Source organism: Embiotoca jacksoni, unplaced genomic scaffold, assembly GCF_022577435.1.
Source record: "Embiotoca jacksoni isolate LCO1_2020_lvr unplaced genomic scaffold, fEmbJac1.0.p SCAF_34, whole genome shotgun sequence".
Classification (NCBI taxonomy): domain Eukaryota; kingdom Metazoa; phylum Chordata; class Actinopteri; family Embiotocidae; genus Embiotoca; species Embiotoca jacksoni.
This window is the reverse complement of record NW_027185386.1, coordinates 3895131-3919892: the sequence shown is the minus strand read 5'-3', so window position 1 is coordinate 3919892 and position 24762 is coordinate 3895131. Positions and strand designations below refer to the sequence as shown.

At 49.0% G+C, this 24762-nt stretch overlaps 5 protein-coding genes across 6 annotated transcripts; 3 read left to right on the top strand and 2 right to left on the bottom strand.

Moving 5' to 3' along the window:
• Window positions 1-174: 174 nt before the first annotated feature.
• psmd3 (proteasome 26S subunit, non-ATPase 3) lies at window positions 175-4087 on the bottom strand. Its single transcript, XM_069165475.1, is given in 13 exon segments — window positions 175-436; window positions 585-635; window positions 779-934; window positions 1075-1178; window positions 1289-1408; window positions 1608-1722; window positions 1816-1919; window positions 2133-2323; window positions 2429-2565; window positions 2849-2989; window positions 3095-3124; window positions 3126-3286; window positions 3770-4087. Coding segments are annotated over 13 exon segments (1569 nt in total). The 5' UTR covers window positions 3951-4087; the 3' UTR covers window positions 175-358.
• A 1540-nt stretch (window positions 4088-5627) lies between these two features.
• Window positions 5628-14782, top strand: LOC138207905 (serine/threonine-protein kinase WNK4-like). Its single transcript, XM_069165479.1, is given in 23 exon segments — window positions 5628-5841; window positions 6278-6779; window positions 7808-7980; window positions 8069-8289; window positions 8387-8544; window positions 8618-8706; window positions 8789-9008; window positions 9094-9300; window positions 9437-9889; window positions 10336-10409; window positions 10525-10660; window positions 10751-10867; window positions 11369-11524; window positions 11674-11701; window positions 11783-11863; window positions 12275-12615; window positions 12618-12827; window positions 13013-13061; window positions 13139-13254; window positions 13425-13473; window positions 13574-14024; window positions 14104-14464; window positions 14553-14782. Coding segments are annotated over 22 exon segments (4101 nt in total). The 5' UTR covers window positions 5628-5841; window positions 6278-6371; the 3' UTR covers window positions 14556-14782.
• An 858-nt stretch (window positions 14783-15640) lies between these two features.
• LOC138207904 (uncharacterized) lies at window positions 15641-18087 on the top strand. 2 transcript variants are annotated; one of them, XM_069165476.1, is made up of 3 exons: window positions 15698-16712; window positions 16855-17018; window positions 17749-18087. In XM_069165476.1, the coding sequence occupies exons 1-3, from the start codon at window positions 15963-15965 to the stop codon at window positions 17822-17824; spliced, it is 990 nt and encodes a 329-aa protein (XP_069021577.1). In that variant the 5' UTR covers window positions 15698-15962; the 3' UTR covers window positions 17825-18087. The 2 variants fall into 2 exon arrangements, with proteins under 2 accessions (XP_069021579.1, XP_069021577.1); XM_069165478.1 differs by lacking the exon at window positions 17749-18087 and having other exon boundaries at window positions 15641-16712; window positions 16842-16990.
• Window positions 18088-18429: 342 nt separating this feature from the next.
• Window positions 18430-22338, top strand: LOC138207902 (properdin-like). The gene is made up of 11 exons (XM_069165474.1): window positions 18430-18520; window positions 19194-19332; window positions 19430-19593; window positions 19701-19868; window positions 20258-20467; window positions 20550-20717; window positions 20808-20999; window positions 21091-21264; window positions 21543-21743; window positions 21884-21995; window positions 22088-22338. The coding sequence occupies exons 1-11, from the start codon at window positions 18460-18462 to the stop codon at window positions 22215-22217; spliced, it is 1719 nt and encodes a 572-aa protein (XP_069021575.1). The 5' UTR covers window positions 18430-18459; the 3' UTR covers window positions 22218-22338.
• Window positions 22339-22504: 166 nt separating this feature from the next.
• On the bottom strand, window positions 22505-24674 carry mettl23 (methyltransferase 23, arginine). The gene is made up of 5 exons (XM_069165473.1): window positions 24532-24674; window positions 24014-24118; window positions 23469-23706; window positions 23294-23378; window positions 22505-22870 (listed from the first exon to the last, which is right to left on the bottom strand). The coding sequence occupies exons 1-5, from the start codon at window positions 24631-24633 to the stop codon at window positions 22693-22695; spliced, it is 708 nt and encodes a 235-aa protein (XP_069021574.1). The 5' UTR covers window positions 24634-24674; the 3' UTR covers window positions 22505-22692.
• Window positions 24675-24762: the final 88 nt, after the last annotated feature.

Below are 24762 nucleotides of genomic sequence, written 5' to 3'. Positions count from 1 at the left end.
CCTTCACCAACGTAGATGTTCTCAGACCTTCACTAACGTAAACGTTCTCCGACCCTCACCAACGTAGACGTTCTCAGACCTTCACCAACGTAAACATTCTCCGACCTTCACTAACGTAAATGTTCTCATTTCATCATGTGTGACATCATCGCCCAGAAAAACAAACAAACAGAGGAGTGTAAACAAAGTGTTTATTTATCAGAGAGAAACGACAAACAGCAGCAGAGTGAAGAGCTGCGAGGTCACAGCAGGACACGGGAGAGAGACAGGAGGGGGATTGTGGGTAATAACTGATCTACTAACATCAGCGTGTAGACACACACACGCACAACTACACGCAGGAAGTCAGCAGAGAGGCTCATGGGAAGCTGTCGTCGTCGTCTTCGGCCATTTCTTTGGCGAATTCCAGATCCTGCTGCTCACGCTCCCGACGCTCCTGAACGCACACAAACAGAATATAAACCATTTAACCAAATATTTTATATTATATATTATTATTTTATGCACACACACACACATACATATATATATATATATATATATATATATATGTGAGTGTGTGTGTGTGTGTGTGTGTGTGTTACCTCTGCTGACTCCAGGTCCTTGTTATAAGCTTTAGGAGGAAACCTCATGGCCTGCAGGGGGAGACACACGGTTATTGATTTATGTTTATTAACAAATGTTGATCAAAAGCTGGCTGATGTTCATCATCTTCATCATCATCATCATCATGATCATCATCATCAATCGTATGACCCCCTCCTCCTCCCGTTGTTACCTTGACAGACATGTTGTGGATGTCCAGGCAGAAGGAGATTCTCTGATGGAAGGCCAGCTGAGGCTCTCTGGTCCCGTAGATGTCCATCGTCTCTTTTGATTGGACGAAGCCTTTCTCGTGGTTGATGCTCGCCTCAATCACGCCGTCACGGATCGCCTGCAGGACACATGACACCACCGCGACAGTTACAACTCAGAACACCATGACTCGGCATTTAAGCCCCCTCCGTAAAACATGACTCGGCATTTAAACCCTTGAACGTATTGGATGGCGTATCGAATGCGTTCCCTTGTTACCTTGGCGACAATGAACTCGGCGTCCTCTGGACTGTCGAGCTGCAACTTCTGAGCGATGTCGGCCAGAGAGATACGAGAGTACGACAGGCTGATCATACGCACACCTGAACACACACACACGTTCATCCTGTTACAATGCAAGTAATCGACTGCAGACTTCACAGCTGTCATGGTAACGTGATGTCAGAGGTGACGAGGCGTGTGATTGGCTCACCGGTCTTGATGACGTTGTGTCTCAGGCGGATGATGAGCGTGTACGTCCCGTCGGTCTGAAACTTCTCTCCGAACTGCTCCAACACCTGGTTGAACTTGGCCAGGTTACCCGTCCTCACGGCTGAGCACATCAAACACACACACACACACACACACACACACACACACACACACACACACGTTCAAATCTCAGAGCGCTTTAGAAACCCGTCAACCAAGTCGGGACCTTTCTGTTCGCGGGTCCAGACTCGGTTTTAGGGTTCAGCTTTCTTAATAACCTGTGGGCGGGGCCTCACAGGTGGAGTTGTTCACATACTGACCCTGAGTGAGCAGGAAGTACGGCATCAGGGACCTCTTGAGTGACGGCTGTCGGAACTGAAGTCTGTCAGGAATCTCCCCCAACAGGAGCTCCACCACGATGAGCAGCTTATGGACCTGCAGCACACACAAAGGGGGGGAGGGGTGAGAGGGTGTGTGTGTCAGGGTGTGTATCAGTGTGTGTGTGTGTGTGTGTGTGTGTGTACTGACCGTCTGTTTGAAGCCCACTGCAGTGTGTTGAGGAGCTTTCCTCAGAGCGTTGGTCAGAGTCCTGCGAGCCTCAGTGTACTCCAACTGGATCGCCTTGATACGACCTGCACGAGGTCACATGACACGGGTAAACACACGGGTAAACAGGTAAACACACAGGTAAACACACGGGTAAACACACGGGTAAACAGGTAAACACACAGGTAAACACACGGGTAAACACACGGGTAAACACACGGGTAAACACATGGGTAAACACACGGGTAAACATTCAGTTTCAGCAGCTTCAGAGGCTCTCACCTGTGTGACGGCCTCACCTGTGTAGTAGAGGTAGCGGGCCCACTCGTTGTTGTTGGCGAGCTCGGGGAACACGGACTTGGACACCAGCTTCTCGGCCTGGTCGTACAGGTTGAAGTTCAGGTAGTTCCTGAGCAGCAGGTTCAGCAGAACCGCCTGACCGTCGGCGTCGTGACGCAGAGTCGCCGTACGCAGACGAGTGTGGAGGAAACTGACGGGTCAGAACAAACGGTCAGCTCACCTGTCTGAGGGGTCGGGGGGGGGGGGGGGGGGGGGGGGGGGGGGGGGGGAGTCAGGTGGGTCAGGTGGGTCGTACCTGCGGATGGTGCTGAGCTGGTTCTGGAACTCGTACACTCTGGCGTGGTAATAGTAACACTTGGCTGCCACCAGGTCCAGAGCTCTGCGGTTCTTGGAGCCGATCTTCTGCAGCAGGTCGTCCGACACTTTCTGAGCCTGAACAACAACAACAACAACAACAAGCGACATTAATAAAAGACAAACGACAACAAACACTGTAAACAAACACCGTAAACAACAACAAACAACATGATGATGTCCCCCGAGTGACAGACAAAGTGGTGAGTGACAGACACAGGTGAGTGACAGACAGGTGAGTGACTGAGTGACAGGTGAGTGACAGATAGGTGAGTGACAGACAGGTGAGTGACTGAGTGACAGGTGAGTGACAGATAGGTGAGTGACAGACAAACAGGTGAGTGACAGACAGGTGAGTGACCTCGGTGTATCTCTTGTTGTTGGTCAGGTGAACCACCAGCAGCAGCTGCAGGTAGGCCTCCACCTCCGGCAGCAGCGGGGCGGCCGCTGCCTTCCCCGTCCTGGGACGGAACTGGACGTCTCCTTCCGCCATCTCCATCGGCTGAGAGGAGACAGATGGGACACGGATCAGCTGAACCCGCCGTCACGCGACTCACGTTTACCGTGGCGGCTCGTCGATACGAGAGGCGATCGGTGATGTCGTCACCTCCTCCAGGAAGCCCAGCAGGGAGTCGCGGGGTGGCGGCGTTGTTGGTGAAGAAGCCGCTGATGGCTTTATGGAGCACGTTGGTGTTGAGGCGGCGGCTGGTGGACGGCAAAGCTCGCAGGGCTCGCAGGACGAAGCGTGGCTCCTTCCCCGACACCGCCTTCTCTATCTGCTTCACGTGCTCCTTGATGTCTGGAGGAGGAGGAGGAGGAGGAGGAGAAGGAGGAGGACAGAAATCAGAAGCAGTTTTTTTTTTGTTTGTTTTTTTGCCATTCAGAATCTCATTAAGAATTTGACCGTTTTTAGCAGCAGTTCCATGTTTGACAGTTTGGTTCCGTCTCACTGATCTGGACCGGGTTTATACCGGGTCTGGACCGGGTCCGGGTCTGGACCGGGTCTGATGTGGTCTCAGTGGAAAAGCAAGAAAAAAAAAAAACAATGGCAGCGTTTTCTTAAAGAAGAACAGATTTGATGAGGTTTCTGCTCGTCAATCCGGTCTAACGGGTCTACAGGACGCGGAGTGGACCCTGGAACCGGGTCGGAACCGGGATAAACACGGGTCATCTCTTGTTAGCCGCTCATGCTAACAGGCTAAGTGCCGCCGCGTTAACATTATTTCCGGTAAACGGGGATTGGACCGGCGCGCTTAACGGAACCACTGTGGGTCCAGTTTACCTTCCAGCGTCAGGCTGTCCTGCTCTTTGGGCTGTTTCACCGCGTTGGCTGCATCCTCCTCCGGCATCTCCACGTCCTGCGGCCCCGGGCCCTGCTCCGGCTCCTGCGGCTTGTCGGCTTTGGAGTCCCGGTCCCGGCCGCCTCCGGCTTTGTCCCGCCGCTTGGCCGCTGTCTCCTTCATGTCGGCTGGCAGGTGGACTCGAGGTGTCGGTGTCGGTGTCGGTTGGAGGCTAAAGTTGGGTTTAATGTGCGAACTCACTTCTCTTCAGATCCACAATGACTGGACACTATTATGAAGCGCAGGGGATTGTGGGAAATAGGAATAGCCAGATGATGGCAGAGAAACTGCGCAGACTCAGATAGTCGATCGCAGAAGGATCGATCAGTCGCTCAAACATGTAAACAATCATTTGATTTTTTTTTTTAATTTATTTTGATTTTATACACTTTATTAATCCCCGAGGGGAAATTTCTTCACTACAGCAGGGGGGCTCTCAGGGGGGAGCTGCTGCAGCAGGCTGCCACTAGCGCGGCGCCAGGTAACCTGACCTGAGGTGCATGTTTTTGGATGATGGGAGGAAGCCGGAGAACCCAGAGAGAACCCACGCAAGCACAGGGAGAACATGCAAACTCCGCACAGAAAGGCCCAGGACCGGATTCGAACCCGGAACCTTTTTTGCTGTGAGGTGACAGTGCTAACCACTGCACCACCGTGCCGCATGATGATCAGATAATAATAATAATAATAATAATAACAATAATAATAATGAGGAAGTGTTTATGTTTGTGTTCTTCAGGTTTGTTTTGTGATTTAAAGTATGAACATGAGTTTCCTGAAGCTGAATGTTATGTCTGATTCGGTCGTTTTTAAATGTTCAATAAGAATAAAACAGATTCAACTTTTCTGTCTTTGTTTGTCTTTCAAATCTTTTCTGTCAACATTTATTATTTCTTTGATGTGCTGCAAGACCCAAATAAAAAACGTAATAATGATAATAATAATTACAATAATTTTCAATTGCATGATAAACTCAATTTGACATTAGAAGAAGTAACTCGAATCGTTCAGAAGACTTTAGAGAATAAAATGTAGGAAGGATTTTAAATCAAACTTTTTTCACGATAACTCAAACAGCGCCACCTCTGGTTAAATATGTTGTTGCCTGTCGGTTTGTTTTTTTTAGTGCAGAAGATTCAGAACAGTTTCCTATCAATGATAATAATAATAATAAAAATCCTGCACAAACAAATAAACAACTATAAACAAACAAACAACTACGAACAAACACAAATATAAATAAATAAAAGAACATGGCGTGCACTGTTCAGTTTGATTATAATAACACATCATTTGAATTAAATTTACATTTACATTAAATCCATAGAAATAACATGAAAATGTTGAAATGTTTCCAGTTCAGGTGTAAATGTTCCAGTTGAACTGATCAGTGACAAACAGCGCCACCCGGTGGAAACAAGGCCGCACAGCAACAGGATGGAGGAACTTGAGACTGGCTTCACATTAAAAAAGTTGTTTTAAATAATCAAAGAAATAACATGATGAATACCGTCACACATCCATGTGTCATGTATGTTCGTATGTACGTAGTTACAGGAATGCTGTAAAATCTGTAAAAAAAAAATAAAGACATTAAAAACAAATTAATTACATGGTATAGTGGCGATAAATACTTGTTCTTAATTTTACACGTTAATTAAACTATACATTTATAATAAAAATATTAAAATAAAGTGAGGATGACAACAGATTTGACCATCGTGCTGCTATCAGGCAGGTGACAGGTGTTCGGTGGGCGGGGCTTGTTGCAGCCCGTGATGGCTGTATTATACTGATAGAGCTGTGCAGCGCCTGGAGGCAGTGCAGAAATGACGCGGTGTGCTCTCAGAGAAGAAGAGGAAGAAGAAAAGGAAGAAGATAAAGAAAAAAAAAGAAGATAAAGAAGAAAAAGAAAAAGAAGGTCAATTTGGTTTTCTTGGTCTGTCTGAACCTGGACTGTGAGGATCCTCTGCTGCTGGTTTCTGTTCTGGTTACACTGACTGACAGACACACAGTGAGTATAACACAACTATAATATAATATAATATAATATAATATAACATAATATAATATAACAAAAATATAATTGCAGAAACTAATTTAATATCAATAATAAAACACATTTTGTGTCACATATTCAGGGCAGGAAACAGCTCAAAGTGCTCTACAAAATAATATATTTTAAATGTTTCAATACATTTTAAAGACGGAAAAAAATATTTACATAAACAGTCCAAAAAAAAATCAAAATAAAGTTTTAAAAATGCAACAAATTAATTCATTATAATATTCTTAAGAAAATATAGTAAACAAAAAACATACGGTGCAACTGTAAACAAAATTACTAACAACAATAATAAGTGTTTGTTAGTTTTATTATTATCATTGTTGTTTGTTTAGATGATGTAAATCTACATAAATAAAGAAAATAACATTTATATACTTTGAAGACGTTTTGACTACGGCTTCCGGAAGCTCATCCCCCTCTGACATCACAGTGAGTGACTCCCACCAGCGTCACCAAGGAGACGAGTCAGGAGGAGGATGTTGTCCTGGACCCCTGACAACCTCACCAAAATAAGAGCTGAAGAAGAAGATGAAGAGGAAGAAGAGGATGAAGAGGTGTCCATCCTTCACCCTCCTCTTCCTCCCATTACCATGATAACCTCAAAGGACGACCCTGCTGCCCAATCGGAGGACGGGGCAAAACCTCACGCCGGTCGGGACGTCTTGGACTTTGGGGAGGAGGCGTCCGACTCCAACAGGGAGGTGTTACTATGGCAACAGAAAGAGGAGGAGCAGCGCGAAGAGGAGGAGACGCGGGCGGTGGCGTCGTCGCCCGACGGACGATTCCTCAAGTTCAACATCGAGATCGGACGCGGTTCCTTCAAGACGGTTTACAGAGGACTTGACACCGAGACCACGGTGGAGGTGGCCTGGTGTGAGCTGCAGGTAACACACAGACACACACCTGATACACAACAGCACTACACACCTTTGAGTCACAACGTTATACACACACTTATACACACCTCTGATACACAACGTTATACACACTGATATACACACACTGATACACAACGTTATACACACTGATATACACACACTGATACACAACGTTATACACACTGATATACACACACTGATACACAACGTTATACACACTGATACACAACATAAAACACACCTCTGATACACAAGACTACTACACACCTCTGATACACAACAGTACAGCTGATCGATCTGCTTCTGATTGACAGCTGATCGATCATCTTTTGATTAGCTGAACTCATTGGTTTGATTATTGATCTCGAACACTGCGGGTGTTTAATGACACTTAATAACCTTTGAAGTAGTCAGCCGGTCGCCACGGTAATGGCTGCTGACTGAACAGATTAAAGAGCGACAGGGGAACAGTCGTAGGGGATTAAACCAAAAACTATGGCCCCGACATGCTGCCACTACAGGAAGTACAATGCTACTTCGACTGAAGCTTTCAAAATTAAAGAAAATATTCCATTTTTTTTTTAAATTTCTATTTCATTCATGCATTAGTTACACAATAAAATGTTAACAGAAATAATAAATAACGAACTATTATTTAATCCATTTACTTACTTAAATTGAGTTAGTTGAAAAAACAACAACACATTACATCACCAGTGGTCCCCACAAGGACTCACAAACTTGTGTGTGTGTGTGAGAGAGATAAAGGTACAAGAGTGACTCAGCAGTTTGTTGAACTGTACACACCATCTGCACACACACACTGCTGGCTGCTGGTGATAAAATACACACACACATACACACACACACAGAGTAAAGGAGGTCAAAGGTCACCCGTGTGGTGCACTTCTCGATGTGTTTCTGCTCTTCAACTACACTCACCTGTCCTTCACTCTGATTGGACAGCAGCTCTGATTACAAACAAGCTCATTTTATTATTTTAGTTCAGTGTTCATGTGATTCATGTCTTACAGACCCACCGTCTCAACAAGGCGGAGAGTCGGCGGTTCAATGAGGAGGTCGAGATGCTGAAAGCTCTGCAGCATCCGAACATCGTCCGTTTCTTCGACTCCTGGAAGTCGACGCTGAGGGGCCAAAAGTGCACCATCCTGGTGACGGAGCTGATGACGTCCGGGACCCTCAAGACGTGAGTCCTCCGCCACCAGGACCACCAGAACCCGCTCCACGCGGACCTCGCCCCTGACCCTGTTCTTGTGTTGTTCGGACCGGTCCAGGTACCTGCGCCGGTTCCGTCAGATGAAGCTGAAGCTGCTGCGGCGCTGGAGCCTCCAGATCCTGAAGGGACTCCAGTTCCTGCACTCGCGCTGCCCCCCCATCCTGCACCGCGACCTCAAGTGTGACAACGTCTTCATCACCGGACCCTCGGCCTCGGTGAAGATCGGAGACCTGGGCCTCGCCACGCTCAAGAAGGCCTCGTTCGCCAAGAGCGTCATCGGTGAGAGGAACCGTACGGAGAGCCGGCAGGGTCAAAATAAAACTCAAAGAACACAGTTGGTTCAGGGTAGTCATGTTTCCTGTTGTGGTGCGTTCAGGGACGCCGGAGTTCATGGCTCCAGAGATGTACGAGGAGAAGTACAATGAGGCCGTGGACGTCTACGCCTTCGGTATGTGCATCCTGGAGATGGCCACCTCCGAGTATCCGTACTCCGAGTGCCAGAACGCCGCCCAGATCTACCGCAAGGTCACCAACGTAAGCCCCGCCCACCTCAGCACCGCCGCCCTCCTGTCCTCGTCCACTGTCTGACTGTCCGTTTGTCTCTCAGGGTGTCAAACCAGACAGTTTTTTCAATGTAAAAGTCGTGGAACTGAAAGAGATCATCGAGGGCTGCATCCGAACCCGGAGCAGCGACAGGTCGGTGGTGAGTTCACTGTCCGTAAAGTCAGCGGGAAAACTCAGCGTCTGTCATTAAACCACTGGTGGTTCTGTTCGGCAGGTTCACCGTCCAGGACCTGCTGGACCACCCGTTCTTCCAGGAGAAGCTGGGCGTCCACGTGGAGCTCGCCGAGGAGGACGATGGCTCGAAGGCGGTGCTGAAGCTGTGGCTGCGGATGGACGACAAGAAGAAGCTGCACGGAAAATACAAAGACAACAACGCCATCGAGTTCCTGTTCCAATTGTACAAAGATGTGCCGGAGGAGGTGGCGCAGGAAATGGTACCCCGGTGACATCACACCATGACATCACACCGTGACATCACACCGTGACGGTCAGTCTCACCTGTCCCACTCTGTCTCTCAGGTGATCCTGGGGTTTGTGTGTGAGGCCGACTACAAGCCCATTGCCATGGCGATCCGACAGCGAGTGAGAGACATCAGGCGTCAGCGGGAGAAACAGCGCCAGCTGCTGGAGGAGGAGCCTGACCCCGCCCCCCAAACACCCGAACCGTCCAATCAGAAACCTGCACCTGTCGCAAACACGCCTGCTGCTGGGAAGGTGGCCAATCAGGTGTGTTTGAAGCTGTTGCCATGGAAACCTGATCATTTAAAACACTTGATAATTCAGCAGTAAAAGAAGTGGGTCGGCAGTTTTATAGGCTGCTTCCAGAAAACATATGTTAACTTCCCCGTTTTCAAACTCGCAGCAGGACTCAGGCCCCGCCCTACCCTGGATACAAGCCCCACCCACAGGAGCCGTGACATCACCGGCGCTGTCGTCGAGGAGCATCCCAGTGGATTCTGGGATCAGCAGTGTCGCCAGCAGTACAGAAGGAGACAGAGACGAGAAAGACAAACAGCCGTCCTGCTCCACCTGTCAGCACTTTATTTATTCATTATTTACTTTCATTATTTACTGTTGTTATTACATTATTGATTATGTATCATTTATTAATAATATATGTTTTACTTTAACCTGCATACTGGTCCCTCCTCTTATTGCCATGGCAGCGGACCGTGATCCAGGCGGCTCCTTCGCGGAGAAGCTTGAAGCCCCGCCTCCTGCGGTCATAAGCCCCACCCCTGCTCGTGTGGCTCCTCCTCCTATCAGCCGAGCTCCATCCAAAGCTCCGCCCCTTCCCGTGTTGCGCTTCCCCAGGGTGAGCAGAGGTGGGGCTGAAATTAAAAGGGGCGTGGTCAAACGAACAGGACTGAGTCCTAATCGTACTTCCTTTTCTTCGTCATAACTCTGAACTCACACACGTGAAACACGCATGTTCAGAGTGACGACGTCATTATGCCCTTTCAGAATAAAGCTCCAGACAAACACACCGTTCAGAAGTCCCCTGAGAATCTGTCTGATTTTAAGTTTCCTTCAGTCTCATAGCGATGAGTGATGTTTGTCTGATTACCCATGATGCACTGCTGCTGTTAAAGGGACAGTTCACCTAAACTGACTGAAGAAACAAGTCAGAAGATGAAAGAGTCCTGACATGAGACACCACTGGACCAATCACGGCTGTCGGCTCAGACTTTCTGACCAGGTTTTCCTGTTGAATCGTGGGAAAACTGTTTCAGGCTGAATCTTCTGTTTGTGTCCTTGCAGAGCATCGCCGTGTCCCTCAATGCCGAGCGGCCGTCACTCGGATCAGTCTGCGGCTTCTCTTCACCTGTCGACAGGTAACACACACACACACACACACACACACACACACACACACACCGTTTACTTCATAGATGTATTAGGTCCCAACAAAGATTGTGAACAAACATGTCTTTCCTCTCGTTTCCATAGCAACGCCTCTGACGTGACCTCAGGTATGAGTGACTGCAACGACGGCCAATCAGAGAAGGGCAACCAAGAGGCGGCTCGAAGGTTGGCGACGAGGCAGTTCAGGAGGAGAGTGAGGGCCCGTCTCAGGATCACAGGGGTGAATACCGAGTCCTTCAGAGTCCTTCAGAGTCCTCAGAAGTCCTCAGAAGTCCTGCAGGCTGCACACTAACGCTGTGTGTGTGTTCAGGTGTCCGACGTGGGTGACCGGGTGGTGGAGTGTAAGCTGCAGACCCATGACAGCAAGATGGTGACGTTCAAGTTCGACCTGGACGGAGACAACCCAGAGGACATCGCATCAGTGATGGTGAGGACCGACAGCCAATGAGAGCGCGGACCTGGACCCATGAACTCTGTTAAACAGCAGAACCTCGTTAGAATATAGAGGTTCCCTCAGTTTTCAAAAATGACCACAGACTGTTTATAAAAGTGTTCGTAGCTTCCAGGTCTGAAAAATGAGGCCGATGCAGAAGTGCCTTAAGCTGCGATACCACCGAGTGCCACTAGAGGTCAGTTCCAAAAAGCCTCTGGCTCCATAGACTCCCATTCAACTTCTCATCAAATACAAAGACAATAAAATGTCTCCACCAGTTATCTCGGTGTTGTTCACTAAAGTCGCTCCTTCTCATTACTTTTCTGGAGGTCCATCTGAAAATAATCCCTCATTCATTAGAAAATATGCTTCAAAAAGAACAGTTTTTTCACAAACCAAAGATGACATCACTGCTGGCTGCTGCACACATCTGGACACAAACACACGTCGTTAAATCATGTTGTGGCGTGTTTATTTTCCTGGTTTTGTTCTCAGATCCACAGAGACTTCATCCTGCGTGCCGAGCAGGAAGGATTCATCCTCCGCATGTATGACATCATCAGGAGGGTGGAGTCAATGATGTATCACCAACAGGCAGAAGACAGTGCTGGGCTGTCTGACCTGGCCGTCCCCCCACCACCCAACTCCCAGGTGTGTAGTTTGTGTAGTATATATTTTTTAATATTATATTATTATATTTGTATATTTATACTTTGTTTCATTGATCTCAGTGAGGTTATGAAGCTGAAATCATTTAATCTCTCCTTGTTTTTCTTTATTATAATTTGTTCCAATTGAAGGCGTCAGTCCAGAACCGCTCCAGTTTAGGTAAATAAATCAAACCGACCTGGTTTTGATGTAACTCGTTTACATCCGTCTATAAACTTATTGTTTATTTGGTCCAATCAGAGGCTGACAATGCTGACTCTGCCCACACAAAGGGAGGCGACCCCGAGGCGTCCAGGTCACGGCCCCTCCTCACCTCACCAGGTGAGTCATCGATCAGCAGAAACATCAGAGCTTCCTGAACCGGTTCCGTTACTTCCTGAGACCAGAACCAGAACTTCATGTCTTAGTCTGGAATAATTAGATGAAGCATATGTTTAATATGTTAACGTGCGACATATGAAGGCAAGATTAATTAAAATGATAAATATCTGCTGGAAACATTTATAGTTAGAGAGTGGAGTCGCTCAGGGAACCGTTCTGGGTGATGATAATAGTCCCGCCCCTCCTTCACTGTGATTGGATGGCTGGGTAAAAAAAGCAGCGTTGGACACTCCCATTAAAACACGCATTTAAAATGAGGACAGCGCCCCCTGCTGCTCATCGTCCTCCACACTGACATTTATTTATCATTAACGCTGTTTACTGTCAGGTTTCTTCTTCTTCTCTCTCCAGGCTCCTCCCACCAGCCCCCCCTCTACTCCCACCCAGACCCCCTCTCTCACCCACCTCCTCCCCCCCAGTATCACCTCCCGTCTCCGCCCTATTCCACCTACACGGCCCCTTTCCCCATCCAAAGTCCCGCCCCCCATCTCCCCCGAGTCCACAGCAACCCCTCCCTCCACAGCCCATCCTCCCCCTCCCTTCCCTCTCCTCAGTGGCCCCCCCCAGACCAGCCTCTGTTCTCTCTGGCCAATGTTCTGTCTCTGGCCATGAGCATGGCCCAGTCCCTCATGCCATCTGGATCCCCCACCCAGGGCTTTTCACCCCCCCACCCCTCCCCTGTCCCCCCCGTTCCCCACTGCTCAGGCCACCCTCTCCCCCCCCGGATCTCCATCTTTGGACCATAAGCTCCTCCCTCTCAGTCATACCTCCTCCCCCTTCTCCCTCCAACCACCTTACACCCCCCCCCTCACCTCAGACTGGTTCCGCCCCAGACAGCCAGCAGGGGGCGGGGCTGCTCACTCAGACTCCAGAGACTCCTCAGACCGGAAGAGACAAAGGACAGGTGAGCGTCTGCTGCAACAACACAAGGGCTTACCTGTATTTACCTGGCTCCGCCCTCTGTCCTCAGGTAAACACCAGAGGTCAGAGGGCGGAGCCAGGAGCTCTGCACAAAGTCCAAGTGTGTTTACTGGATCAACAGTTTCCGAGAAGACAAGAAATTATATTTCATTTGTTCATTCATTGCAGCATCCCAGTCCGGTCCAGCTGAAGTTCCGTTTAGCCCCGCCCCCTCATGGTGAGTTCCTGCTGACATCACAATGACATCACACCAGACTGCATCTTAATTCTGATGATTCATCCGACTGTTCACAGGTTTAGAGTCTCTCTCTGGTCCAGGTCCGTCCGGTGCTCCCGGTCCGTCCGGCGCTCCGGGTCCCAGAGGAGAGCTGTCCAATAGCTCCACCTCCTCTTCGCCTCCTCACATCAGAGTAAAAATGTGTTTTAATGTGAATTTAACATGCCTTCAGTTTTCTGTCTCTTCAACGTTGAGTTTTAGTTTCTGAGACGAGAAGATGCTCCAACAGCTGAATGTTTGTAAGGTTTTAATATTGTTCACTGTGACATCATCATTTATAATGAGGTCTGTCCTCTTGTCCAGGTGTCCTCCCCCGTCCCCTCCTCCCCCAGACTGTCCCCCGTACATGAAGGTAAGACATCACATCATCTGCACAGTATATTTACTGAACGCTGTGCCCCTGTCCTCTAAGTTGCTCTGACTCTGACTGTCTTCTTCTTCCGTCTTTGCAGCGAATAAACCTTCCGTGTTCACCTTAGGTCGTTTCCAGGTGACGCCCTGTAAAGATCATCTGGAGCCCCGCCCCCTCAACCAGGCCATGCCCACTGCCCGATCTCCGCCTCCATCATGGAAGAGCCAATCAGAGAGTAGCACGGGAAGCACAACTACGGAGGAGAGCGAATCGGAGAGCAGCACCAGAACAGTGACCGACTCCCCGCGGGGTTGTCGTGTAGGTTACAATGACAACCCTGAAGGTCAGGAGGAGAGGAGGAAGGGGGAGGAGGACGAGGAGGACGAGGAGGAGAGGAGGAGGAGGGGCGGCTCCCGGCCGGGCGTCAGTCTGTGGGAGGGGTCAGCCGGCAGCTCTGGCCAATCATGGAGCCGAACAGCGACCTTCAGCTCGGACGAATCAGAGAGTGAGGATGGGGAGATGTGGGAGAAGCTACAGGAGCTTCGTGAAAGGTGATTGGTGGATGGATGAGATTAAACAGAGTCAGCTGACCTTTGGAGCAGTCCTTCACCCGAACTCTTCTTCTCCCAGACACCTGGTGCAGGTGCAGGACCTGCAGGCCACTCAGAGGCAAGAGGTTGAGGAGATGTACCGCAGGATGGGAAAAGCCCCTCCTCCAGGCATCGTCTTACCGGCTGCCATGTTGAACCACCGCCAACGCCGCCTCTCCATGTCTGGAAAACATCCTCCGTCCCGTAAGAACAGCCTGCCGAGGTCAGACCTGCCGCCCCCCCACAGGTAAGAGGATGAACTGCAGAAAATAACAGGGGTTCGTTCAGGGCGGATACTCACCTGTTTTTCTGTCTCAGGTATCATGAGGAAGACGTCGGTGAGCAGCGGCGGCGAGAGAGCAGGAAGAGAAGTGACCTTCGCCCCTGGACACAGCGGCATGGTGAGTTCAAGGAACGGAGAGAAGAACGAGTCTGCTGGAGGAATCAGAACCTGAGTTTAACCTTTGACCTCTGACCTTTGTTTTTCAGTGAGAAAAGATGATCTCAGGACGAAGAGAGGTGCAACACGTGGTTTCAGATTAAACACAGACTTCCTCATTCAAAGAGGATTTATGGGATAATTATTGTGTTAATGACAGATTTGATTGATTTCAGGTTTAAATCATGAATCCGTTTTTAAAGTTTGAATATTTACAGCTGAGAGTTAAAAGTTGTTGGTCTTTAAAGTGTTTGTGTTCAATAAAAGATTTACAAACATGTGTAATAAAGTCTGTTTCCCGTTGACATGCGTGGTCCATGTATGTTGAAGAGTAACAGTTGAACCATTTAAATATCTCAGTATGACCTGGAATCAAACAGACGTTATCTGCACATCAGACCTCCTTCTGCTCTTTGAGGGGGGGGGGGGGGGGGGGGGGGGGGGGGGGGGGGGGGCTAGCGGGAGGAGCCTGGAGAGAGGAGAAGAAGAAGAAACCCGACGGTAAACAGCGTTAATGATAAATAAATGGAGATGAAAGTGAAACGATGTGAATGGTTTGATTGACGGTAATCAGCAGCAATAACAGACTTTGATCACATCATCAACACGTAGGATTCAGATCATGGCATCATGTTTTAAATTAAAAGCCCTGTTTTCAGATTAAAAGCAGAGTTCCTCATTCAAAGAGCATTTATGGAATACTTATTATGTTATTGAAATATTTTATTGACTTCAGGTTTAACTCATGAATCAGTTTGAATATTTACAGCTGAGAATTTAACGTTTTCTGTGTTTGTGTTCAATAAAAGATTTATACACATGTAATAAAGTTACCCGTTGACATGCGTGTTCCATGTATGTTGAAAAGAATAACAGTTGAACCATTGAAATATCCCATTGAGGTATCTGAACATGTTTCTGCTTCACTGGTAAGTCAGTGAGTTTATTAAAGGATAGAAAACAGTGTTTGAGGATTTGTCCTGGTTCCAGGAGGTTCTGAGATGTCTGGTACCTTTAAATGGGACGGGTGAGTCCATCAGGTGGTTTACAGGAAACCAGACTCACTTGATAACGGTCCAAAGTCTGTATTATTACGAACTGGACTCAAACAGACTTTATCTGCACATCAGACCTCCTTCTGCTCTTTGACTCTTTTATTGCTGCAGATTACTGTCAATAATTAACCGTTCACATCGTTTCACTTTCATCTCCAGATCGTATAAAACAACCTGAACGCCGACCATCACACCTTCTCAACACGACCGACTTCAGACGCTCCGACGAAGGTGAGACGACCGGCGGACAGATGAATTCTTCTCTGAAACCGACTCGTCATCATTTTACCGTCTGGCAGATGTTTGTTCGAGAGGTTTTCACCGCTGCTTTAACAACCTGAGAGGTGAAAGGTCCCACTCTGTTTTCTGTCTTCGTGGACCTGCCGATCTCTCAGTGGCGTCAACATGGACACTGCTGACAAGCTGGTGGAGAACCTCTTCTCCTGGGTGGACGTCCAGAGGGCCAGCGTGGACAAGCTGAAGGAGTTGGCCTCTGAACTGGAGGACAAGCAGAAGGCCTGTAACGTGATTAATGTGGTCGGGAGCTCGGTGTCAGTGGGCGGAGCCGCTGCCCTAACGTTAGCGGGCGTTGCGGCCATCTTCACGGCCGGAGCAGCCATCCCAGTCATTGCTGCAGCCGGAGGCGTGGCTTCGGGTCTGGGCCTGGCGACCAACGTGGGCTCCGTCCTCGCCAGCGCTGTCATATCGAGCAGCACAATGGAGGACGCTAAAAAGATCTCAGCAAAGATCGAGAGGCTGAACACAGAGATCCAGACACTCATGGAGTCTCTGTCAGAGGAGGTGAAGGAGGCGAAGGTGCGGCGGCGGGCTAAATGTGTCTCTCCTGAAGATTACGTTATGGATCGCATCCTGAGAGCCGTGGCCAAACGGAACGGACTCACGCTGGACGACGACGTCAACTTGCTCGAAATGGCATCTAAACTTCCACTTACAAAGATCTTCACGGAGGACTCGAACCTCCTGAAACGGTCCGCGCTGGAGATGCCGCTGCTCTCTGAGTTGGTTGAGGGGTTGGTCACCAAGCAGATCGAAACAGCAGCATTTAAAAAGATGAAAAGTACGCTGGTGAGGAGAGGATTCAGAAAAGCAGCCACCTCGGTGGGAATGAAAGCGTCATCGAAAGCATTCAGACATGTGAGTATGAAAGATGGCCCAGATGGGGGAAGTGAGGGGAGGGAGGGGGAAATCCTACACAATAAACTCTTGTCTGACTTCATGAAACTTTACCGCTGTCATCTGTTTGTATTCTCACTCATCATGAAGTGTGTGTCTCCAGATCGGCGGAGGAGTCGTGGGACTTCTGTTTTCAGTCCCTGAGCTGATCAGCGACTGTTCAAACCTCGACAACTGTGAGACAGAAACCAGCAAGATGCTGAGAGAGAACGCCGAAGTCATACGGAAGACCTCCGCAGACATGAAGTCAGAGCTGGACAACATCGAGTGAGTCTCTGAGAATGTGGCCTGTGTTTAAAACTATTCTGAAGCCAGTTTAAAACTATTCTGAAACCAGTTTAAAACTAGTCTGAAACCAGTTTAAAACTAGTCTGAAACCGGTTAAAAACTAGTATGAAACTGGTTTAAAACTAGACTAAAACCAGATTAAAACTAGTCTGAAACCAGTTTAATACTAGTCTGAAACCAGTTAAAAACTAGTATGAAACTGGTTTAAAACTAGACTAAAACCAGATTAAAACTAGTCTGAAACCAGTTTAAAACTAGTATGAAACCAGTTAAAAACTAGTATGAAACCGGTTTAAAACTAGTCTGAAACCAGTTTGAAACTAGTATGAAACCAGATTAAAACTAGTCTGAAACCAGATTAAAACTAGTCTGAAACCAGTTTAAAACTAGTATGAAACCAGATTAAAACTAGTCTGAAACCAGATTAAAACTAGTCTGAAACGAGTTTAAAAGAAGTCTGAAACCAGTTTAAAACTAGTCTGAAACCAGTTTAAAAATAGAAGCGTCGAAAGCAACACGCCAGCAATCGCAGAGGAACCAAAACCAAAACATTTCTGTTTAAATTAGGCTCAAATATCAGACAGATCCTCCTGCGAAAACACCCGAATCCTCCGGTGGACCTCGTCAGCTCGGCGGTTCTGACTGCGGTCTCTCTTACAGTGATTGTAGAAACACGTTGAGTGACGTTTCTTCTTGTTTCCTCCTGCAGAGAGCTGAGTCGGGGTTTGGCTGACATGAAGTGGAAGAAATACAGAAAGAGACGACGAATCAAATGTCTGTGTTAAACACCCACAAGAGGGACAACACGGTGACCCGTCAAAGACCCTGAGAGACCCTGAGAGAGTTGGTCCGTTAGTCCAGATGGTCAGATCTTATTTTAAAAAAACATCCTCCTCCTCCTCTTCCTCAGTTGGGTTACTGTAACAATGCCGTCTGCTCAGGAAAGAAGTATTGCGTCTGTGCTAGGAAGATGTGACCTCCCCTTTCAAAATAAAAGTCTGTTGAAGCCCTGCTGACACAATAAAAGTAATAAAAGCTGTCCAACATGTTTCAGTGTTTCTCCTCGCGCTGATCAATCGTGTGTGTGTGTGTGTGTGTGTGATGAAAACAGAAGCGTTACTAAAATCAATAAACCTGCTGCAGATTATTTTACACAAAGTAAACAGTTGCATCAACTCTCTCTCTCTCTCTCACACACACACACACACACACACACACACACACACACACACACTTACTTTAGCGCTTTAGGGGGACGTGATGCTGCCTGCAGCTCCAACCCATCAGGACCCCTTTTGACCCTTAAGCCAACCCCCGAGTGTGTATTGAGTCAGCGATGGGCCGGAGGAGGCGGGATCAGAGAGGGGACAGAAAGATCAGCTTCAGTCGGGGACCTTCAGTCGGGAGCTGCAGTAGGACGATGGCGGTTCTCAGGGTTCTGCAGGTTCTGGTTTTGGTTCTGGTGTCTGTGGAGCGTTCAGGTCAGTCCACATGTTTTCATGTTTTCTAACATGTTTCTTCACAAACATTTACACTGAGTCTGGATCTGACCTGCAGAGTCCCAGGAGCAGTTTCACGGCCGTGTCACACTGCTCTGACCTCTGACCTGCATTTCCATGGCAACGCCCACCTGCAGGCAGAGAGGCGGACCCGTCTACGGTCTGATTAAAGAGAACCGAGCTGCTGTTCACAGAAGTCCTAATTTACCCACAATTCATAGCGAATTAGTCGTAAAGAGGAAAGTCCAGAGAGCAGCGGAGAAACTCTTCCAACACGCTCACAGTGTTGTCATGTTGGAGAAGCCTGTTGCCATGGCGCCATAGTTCAGGGCAGCATGACAACCTGCTAACGGCTAACAAACATCTAACGGCTAACAAACATCTAACGGCTAAAAATCACCTCGTTCATAAACTGGAAGAACGTTGCGAAACTTTTACTGGAAACGAGAACAAACTTTCCCCCCGTGTTGAAATCCTGGAAACGCGCGCACACACAGATACACACACACACACACACACCCACCCACCCACACACCCACGCACACACTCACACACGCACGCACACACTCACTCACGCACACACACGCACACACACACACACACACAGATGATTAACAAATTCTGAGACTGTGTGTGTGTGTGTGTGTGCGTGCAGACTGTGTCCGGTGTTTCGCTCGGTTCAAACTGACCTCAGGTGAGTGTGACGAAGAGATCGGCGAGGTCGACGAAGACGACTGCTGTCAGAACCTGAAGTACGGTTACCAGGCAACAGATGGAGGGTGTCAGTCCTGTGGGTCAGTGCACGCACGCACACACACGCACACACACACACACACACACACGTAACTGTCTCACTTCATTTTTTGTGTGTGTGTGTGTGTGTGTGTTCAGTCTTCCAGTGTGGTCTCCCTGGTCGTCATGGTCACTGTGTAATGTGCTGTGTGGGGACGGCGTGAGGCAGAGAACCAGGAAGTGTTTCGGTGTCGGCCAATTAGAGTGTAAGAACGCTGCCGACACACTGCAGATGGAACCGTGCAAAGGAACCTGCTGCAACGGTACGTACACACACACACACACACACACACACACACACACACACACACACACAAATTCTGACTTTGTGTGTGTGTGTGTGTGTGTGTGTGTGTGTGTGTGTGTGTAGATAAAGGGTGGGACTCGTGGCTCAGCTGGTCTCCGTGCTCGGTCACCTGTGGAGGAGTCGGAGTCAGAAGGAGAGAGAGGGTCTGTTCCAGTCCACCTGAGTGTCGCTCGGTCTGCAGCGGCTCTCCAGAGGAGAGCCAGAGCTGCACATCTCAGAACGCCTGTCCAGGTAACCTTTGACCTTTAATGACAACTGTCCAGGTAACCTTTGACCTTTAATGACAACTGTCCAGGTAGCCTTTGACCTTTAACACCACCTGTCCAGGTAACCTTTGACCTGTAACATCACCTGTCCAAGGTGACCTTTGATCTGTCGCATCACCTGTGCAGGTAACTTCTGCATGACGATGATTCTCCATCCTCATTGGTCGACACCAACCAGCTGTGACTCCTCCCACGGCATCATAATGTTTGGGCGCAATTTTCCAGCCTTTGTGTTGACCTCAGCAGTAAAACAGGTGTTTCCGTAGCAACGACGACTGTCCAGGTAACCGCTGACCTTTAACAACACCTGTCTGTCTGTCCCTCCACCTCTGTCTCTCCACCTGTCTGTCTCAGTTCACGGTGATTGGTCCACCTGGTCCGGTTGGTCTCATTGTTCCGGTTCCTGTATTGACAACCAGAGAAGTGTTGTCATCGTCCCCTCCAGAGAGCGATATCGTGACTGCTCCGACCCCGCTCCGTCCAAGGATACAGAGCCGCTCGGCAACGGTTGCCCAGGAGACGGCTTGCAGGTCTATAACTGCAGCGAGCTCCCCAACTGTCCAGGTGAGAGGGGGCGGGTCAACGAGCTGGTCTGATGAACAAGTGAAGGTGAGCTGACTTCTGCTCTGGTTGGTTGTGTCTGCAGTGGACGGCGCCTGGGGGGCGTGGTCTCCAGCTGGGAAATGCTCCGTCTCCTGTGGGGAGGGGCTTCAGCTGTCAGTCAGGACATGTGATAGCCCTACCACTAAATATGGCGGTCGATTTTGTGAGGGGCCGAGCACTCGGAGCAGCGTCTGTCAGAGTCCCTGTCCTGGTAACACACACACACCTAATACACATACACACACACACACACACACACACACACCTAATACACACTTTGCCTTCTTTGCCTCTCCGACAGTCGACGGGTTCTGGTCTGGTTGGTCCGGTTGGGGCGCGTGTTCCACTTCATGTATCCCACGAGGCCAAGTTCCCCTCAGGACTCGCCACCGCTCCTGTTCTAACCCCGCCCCCTCATCCACCCCGCCCGGCAGAGGTTGCCAAGGGGACGACAGCCAGGTGAAGAACTGCGACCAGCTGCCTCACTGCCCAGGTACACCTGTCTGTCTGTCCACCTGTCTAGTCCTCTCCACAGAGACACTGACCCCGAGGTGTGTCTGTCTTTCTGTTTGTCTCTCTATCAGAGGACGGAGTTTGGGGGACTTGGTCTCCCTTCACTTCCTGTCCTGTGACCTGTGGGGTGGGGCTTCAGGTGTCAGTCAGGAGATGTGATAGCCCCTCCCCCAAACATGGCGGCAGTCCTTGTCATGGAAAGGAACGTCAAACCAGGATCTGTTCAACCAACATCCACTGTCCAGGTACCCCAGGCCTCTCTCTGCTGTGATTGATCAACACTAGCCAATCAGCCGTGACTCCTCCCACAGCATCAGTTTGGTCGCGATTTTCCAGCCTTTCGTATTGACGTCATCAGTGAAACAGATGTTTACTTCGAGACGATAATGACTCCAAGGTGTTTCCGTAGCGATGACAACGACTCCCGGGTGTTTCCATAGCGACATGAGTGTCCGTATAACGGTGATGTTGATTTATGTTGACGGAGTCTGACTGGTTCTAAGAGTGACTTGTTTGTTGTCAGTGGACGGGGTGTGGTCAGAGTGGTCGGAATGGAATCCGTGTAAACACCCGTTTACACCCCAGAAATCCATCAACTGCAAGAAGATCGGCGGCTCCCAGACACGAAACCGCCAGTGTCTCCATCGAGCTTACAACGGGTCCATCTGCACCGGAGGGCACCTGATGGACTTACGGGTCTGCTACGACGTCAACCGATGTTACGGTGAGTGACATCGCTCATCACTAACCCCGCCCCCTCCCAACCCAAACCTGAGTGTAATCCGAGCCGGTCCTCTGAAGTTGTGAGGACTGAGATCGTCCCCACGGATCAGAAACATGTCTGTCTTGTCCTCCGTGTCTCAGTGAAGGGCACCTGGGACGGCTGGGAGACCTGGAGTTGGTGCCAGCCGTCTTGTGGACCAGAGTCCAAACGGACCAGGAAGAGACGCTGCACACCTGATTACAGCGACTACCGGTGAGATCAATGGTCACAGGATGGTGTGAACGGGGACATGCAGGTGGAGGGTTAGTAAGTGTGTTTCTGTGTGTGTGTGTGTGTGTGTTCAGGCCTACCATCGGTCTTAATAAGGATCTAGCGACATTCTACGGGACGCCGATGGTTGACTGCCGCTTGCCGCCTGACGGAGGAGAGAAGGAACAGGACGAACCCTGCGTCAACGTTCCGGACTGTAACTGATGACATCACTTCCTGTGCTGGAAGGAAGTTGTCCTTCCTCTAATAACGTTCAGTCCATGATGATTGGAGGGAGGAGTCTGAGCTATGATGATCTTTGAAAAATAAAATCTGTTGAATGGAACGATGACTCAGCAGTTTCAATTCCACTCCATTCCTGTATCATTTTAACATCCATCGTCATCGTCCATCATTATCATCACCACCCAACATCTTCACCATCAAGATCATCACCATTATCATCCATACTGATACCTCAGAGGTAAACTGACTGAACATGTGACGACCTTTGAATATTTCTGTTTTTATTGCATGAATTAATGAGATGATGCTGTTTGTGTTTGAGTTCATTGTTCAAAAGATCTTCATCATTAACTTTAATATCCAGGAACCAGAACAAACCGGGTTTATTCTCAGAGAGACGATGAACCACTGAGTCATGATTCATTCTTTGGGGATAATGAACCTGCTTCCAGTGTCATCCGGGGTCATTCAGGTCCTGTGTCCTCAGAGTGATGATCATCATCTGGACGCTGTGTCGGCCCGGCAGAGTCGACCCGGCGAGCTGCGATCGATCGGCGTCAAAGCAGTGGAGCTGAACGTGGACGCAGCGGAGCCTCCAGCGGTGCAGCAGCGCCTCCATCGACCAGTCAGCACTAAAACACAAGTCAAACTGAACATGCTGTTCTTCTCTTGGCCTGCAGGAGGCGAAACACAGAAAGCTGCTGGGATGTCCCTGTGAGGTTCTGTGTCTGGTTCTGGTTTCATTCAGAATGAAATATGATGTATGAATAATGCTGCCTGCCTCACTGACCTTTGACCTTTCATGCATCAGAAAACATGAAACTGATCAAAAGTTTTGTCAGCTTCCTGTTCTTCAGACCGTCAAAATAAAAACATCCAACATGCTTCAGTTCACAGTGAAAATAATAGTCAACGAGGCTGAGTAAACGAACAAAACCTTCACTGTAGTGCAGTCTAAAGCCTGCAGTGCACTTTTACTTTGAACCCTTTCAGTACATCAGATTCACAGACTTCAACAGTAGTTTACAGAAAACAGATAAGGGAAGCCGTCGTACCTCCTGACCTGGTAGGTGGTCCAGAACTGGGCCGACGGGTTCTTATTCAGGAGAAAAGCGGCGGTGACGAGAACGTCTTCGAAGTCTGGAACAGGAAACAAAGCGTCCAGTCAGAAAATTCTCCTTCCTTCCTCCTCTGAACGACGATGGGACTAAAATTAAAAGTCAAACAAACCTTCAGGCTCGTAGAAGACGTCGGAGCCCAGGACGACGTCAAGCCGGGGCAGCAGGACCAGGTCCGGGGAGACCTGCCCCCAGGTGAGACCCAGCACCGCCACGTCTCCGAGGCCATTGGCGTCACAGCTGCGCCTGCAGTTCTGCAGACACAGCGGCCTGTCGGGGTCGTCGGACAGGATCACCTGGGCGCCGCACCTCGCCGCCACCACACCTGGCAGACTCACACCTGCACCGAGCTGACGGGAAATGGGGGAGGGGGAGAGGAGGGGAGGTGGTTAAGGCTAGTGGGTCGGTCCTGGACTAACAGGAGTCTCCTTTAAACCACCTGTTGCTTGCCGCTCTGTGATTGGACGACAACAACTGCTGAAGCCAGACCACAGAGGCCCAGGACAAGCTTCAAAAAACACATTTATACTCATTAGAATGGTGTCAGCAGTGATGATGATGATGATGGTGATGATGATGATGGTGATGATGATGATGGTGATGATATTACCACCACCGAGTCTCCCGCATGGAGAAACATGGTTCTTCATCACTCACCTCCAGCACCGTCTTGCCCCTCAGCTCCTCCCGATGCGTCCACAGATACTGAGCCAGCACCGCCGCACACGGCCACACGTACATGCCGTACTGCGGGTCGAGCACCTTTTAGGGAGTATAAATGAATAAATATAAATAAATAAACATCTGCTGGAGCACTGGATGTACGCCGAATTAAGCAGAGGACCTTAATGCATCGTTTTAGCCTCTGCTTGTTGTTCCAGCAGCTTCATAACATTCATTTCCGCGTGGACATTTTTAAATTAAACGTTCAATTAACGGTTAGCGGCAGGACCGTTATTTCAGTTAAAATGTGAAAAAAACAACAACAAAAAAAACATCTGTGGATGTATACCGAATTAAAGTTAAGACTTTAATGTATAATACAAAGTCTCCGTTCACTTTGTTTTAGCAGGTACATACATTTTAATGACATAATGAACTTAAATTTGAATCATATATATATAAAAACAGCAGCAGGACATTCAGTATGCTGATTTTAACGTTAGATATAGGACCTCGGGGATGGAGACGCGCAGAGACTCCTGAGGGTTCCTCCTGTCTTCAAACGTGAAGTCTCTGTAAGCGATGCTCGGACTTCCCGCCTCCTGCTGCTCCATTGCGCGAGCTCACGCACAATAACATCACGTTAATCCGTCGGTCACCGGCGGCGGCCGCGCGACCGTCTGCTTTCCGCGCGGAGAAAACCACAATAAGGACGCCGAAGCAGCCAATCAGAGCAGCAGGCG

Excerpts from the sequence above, each read along its gene's own strand:
- LOC138207902 (XM_069165474.1), top strand. The coding sequence starts at position 18,460 with ATGGCGGTTCTCAGGGTTCTGCAGGTTCTGGTTTTGGTTCTGGTGTCT. Across the intron at positions 19,333-19,429 it reads GGAGGGTGTCAGTCCTGTGG|TCTTCCAGTGTGGTCTCCCT; the intron begins GTCAGTGCACGC and ends GTGTGTGTTCAG. Across the intron at positions 20,468-20,549 it reads CGAGCTCCCCAACTGTCCAG|TGGACGGCGCCTGGGGGGCG; the intron begins GTGAGAGGGGGC and ends TTGTGTCTGCAG.
- mettl23 (XM_069165473.1), bottom strand. The coding sequence starts at position 24,633 with ATGGAGCAGCAGGAGGCGGGAAGTCCGAGCATCGCTTACAGAGACTTC. Across the intron at positions 23,707-24,013 it reads GGGGCAAGACGGTGCTGGAG|CTCGGTGCAGGTGTGAGTCT; the intron begins GTGAGTGATGAA and ends ATTTCCCGTCAG. Across the intron at positions 22,871-23,293 it reads ACCACCTACCAGGTCAGGAG|TGCTGACTGGTCGATGGAGG; the intron begins GTACGACGGCTT and ends CTTGTGTTTTAG.
- LOC138207904 (XM_069165476.1), top strand. The coding sequence starts at position 15,963 with ATGGACACTGCTGACAAGCTGGTGGAGAACCTCTTCTCCTGGGTGGAC. Across the intron at positions 16,713-16,854 it reads CATCGAAAGCATTCAGACAT|ATCGGCGGAGGAGTCGTGGG; the intron begins GTGAGTATGAAA and ends GTGTGTCTCCAG. Across the intron at positions 17,019-17,748 it reads TCAGAGCTGGACAACATCGA|AGAGCTGAGTCGGGGTTTGG; the intron begins GTGAGTCTCTGA and ends TTCCTCCTGCAG.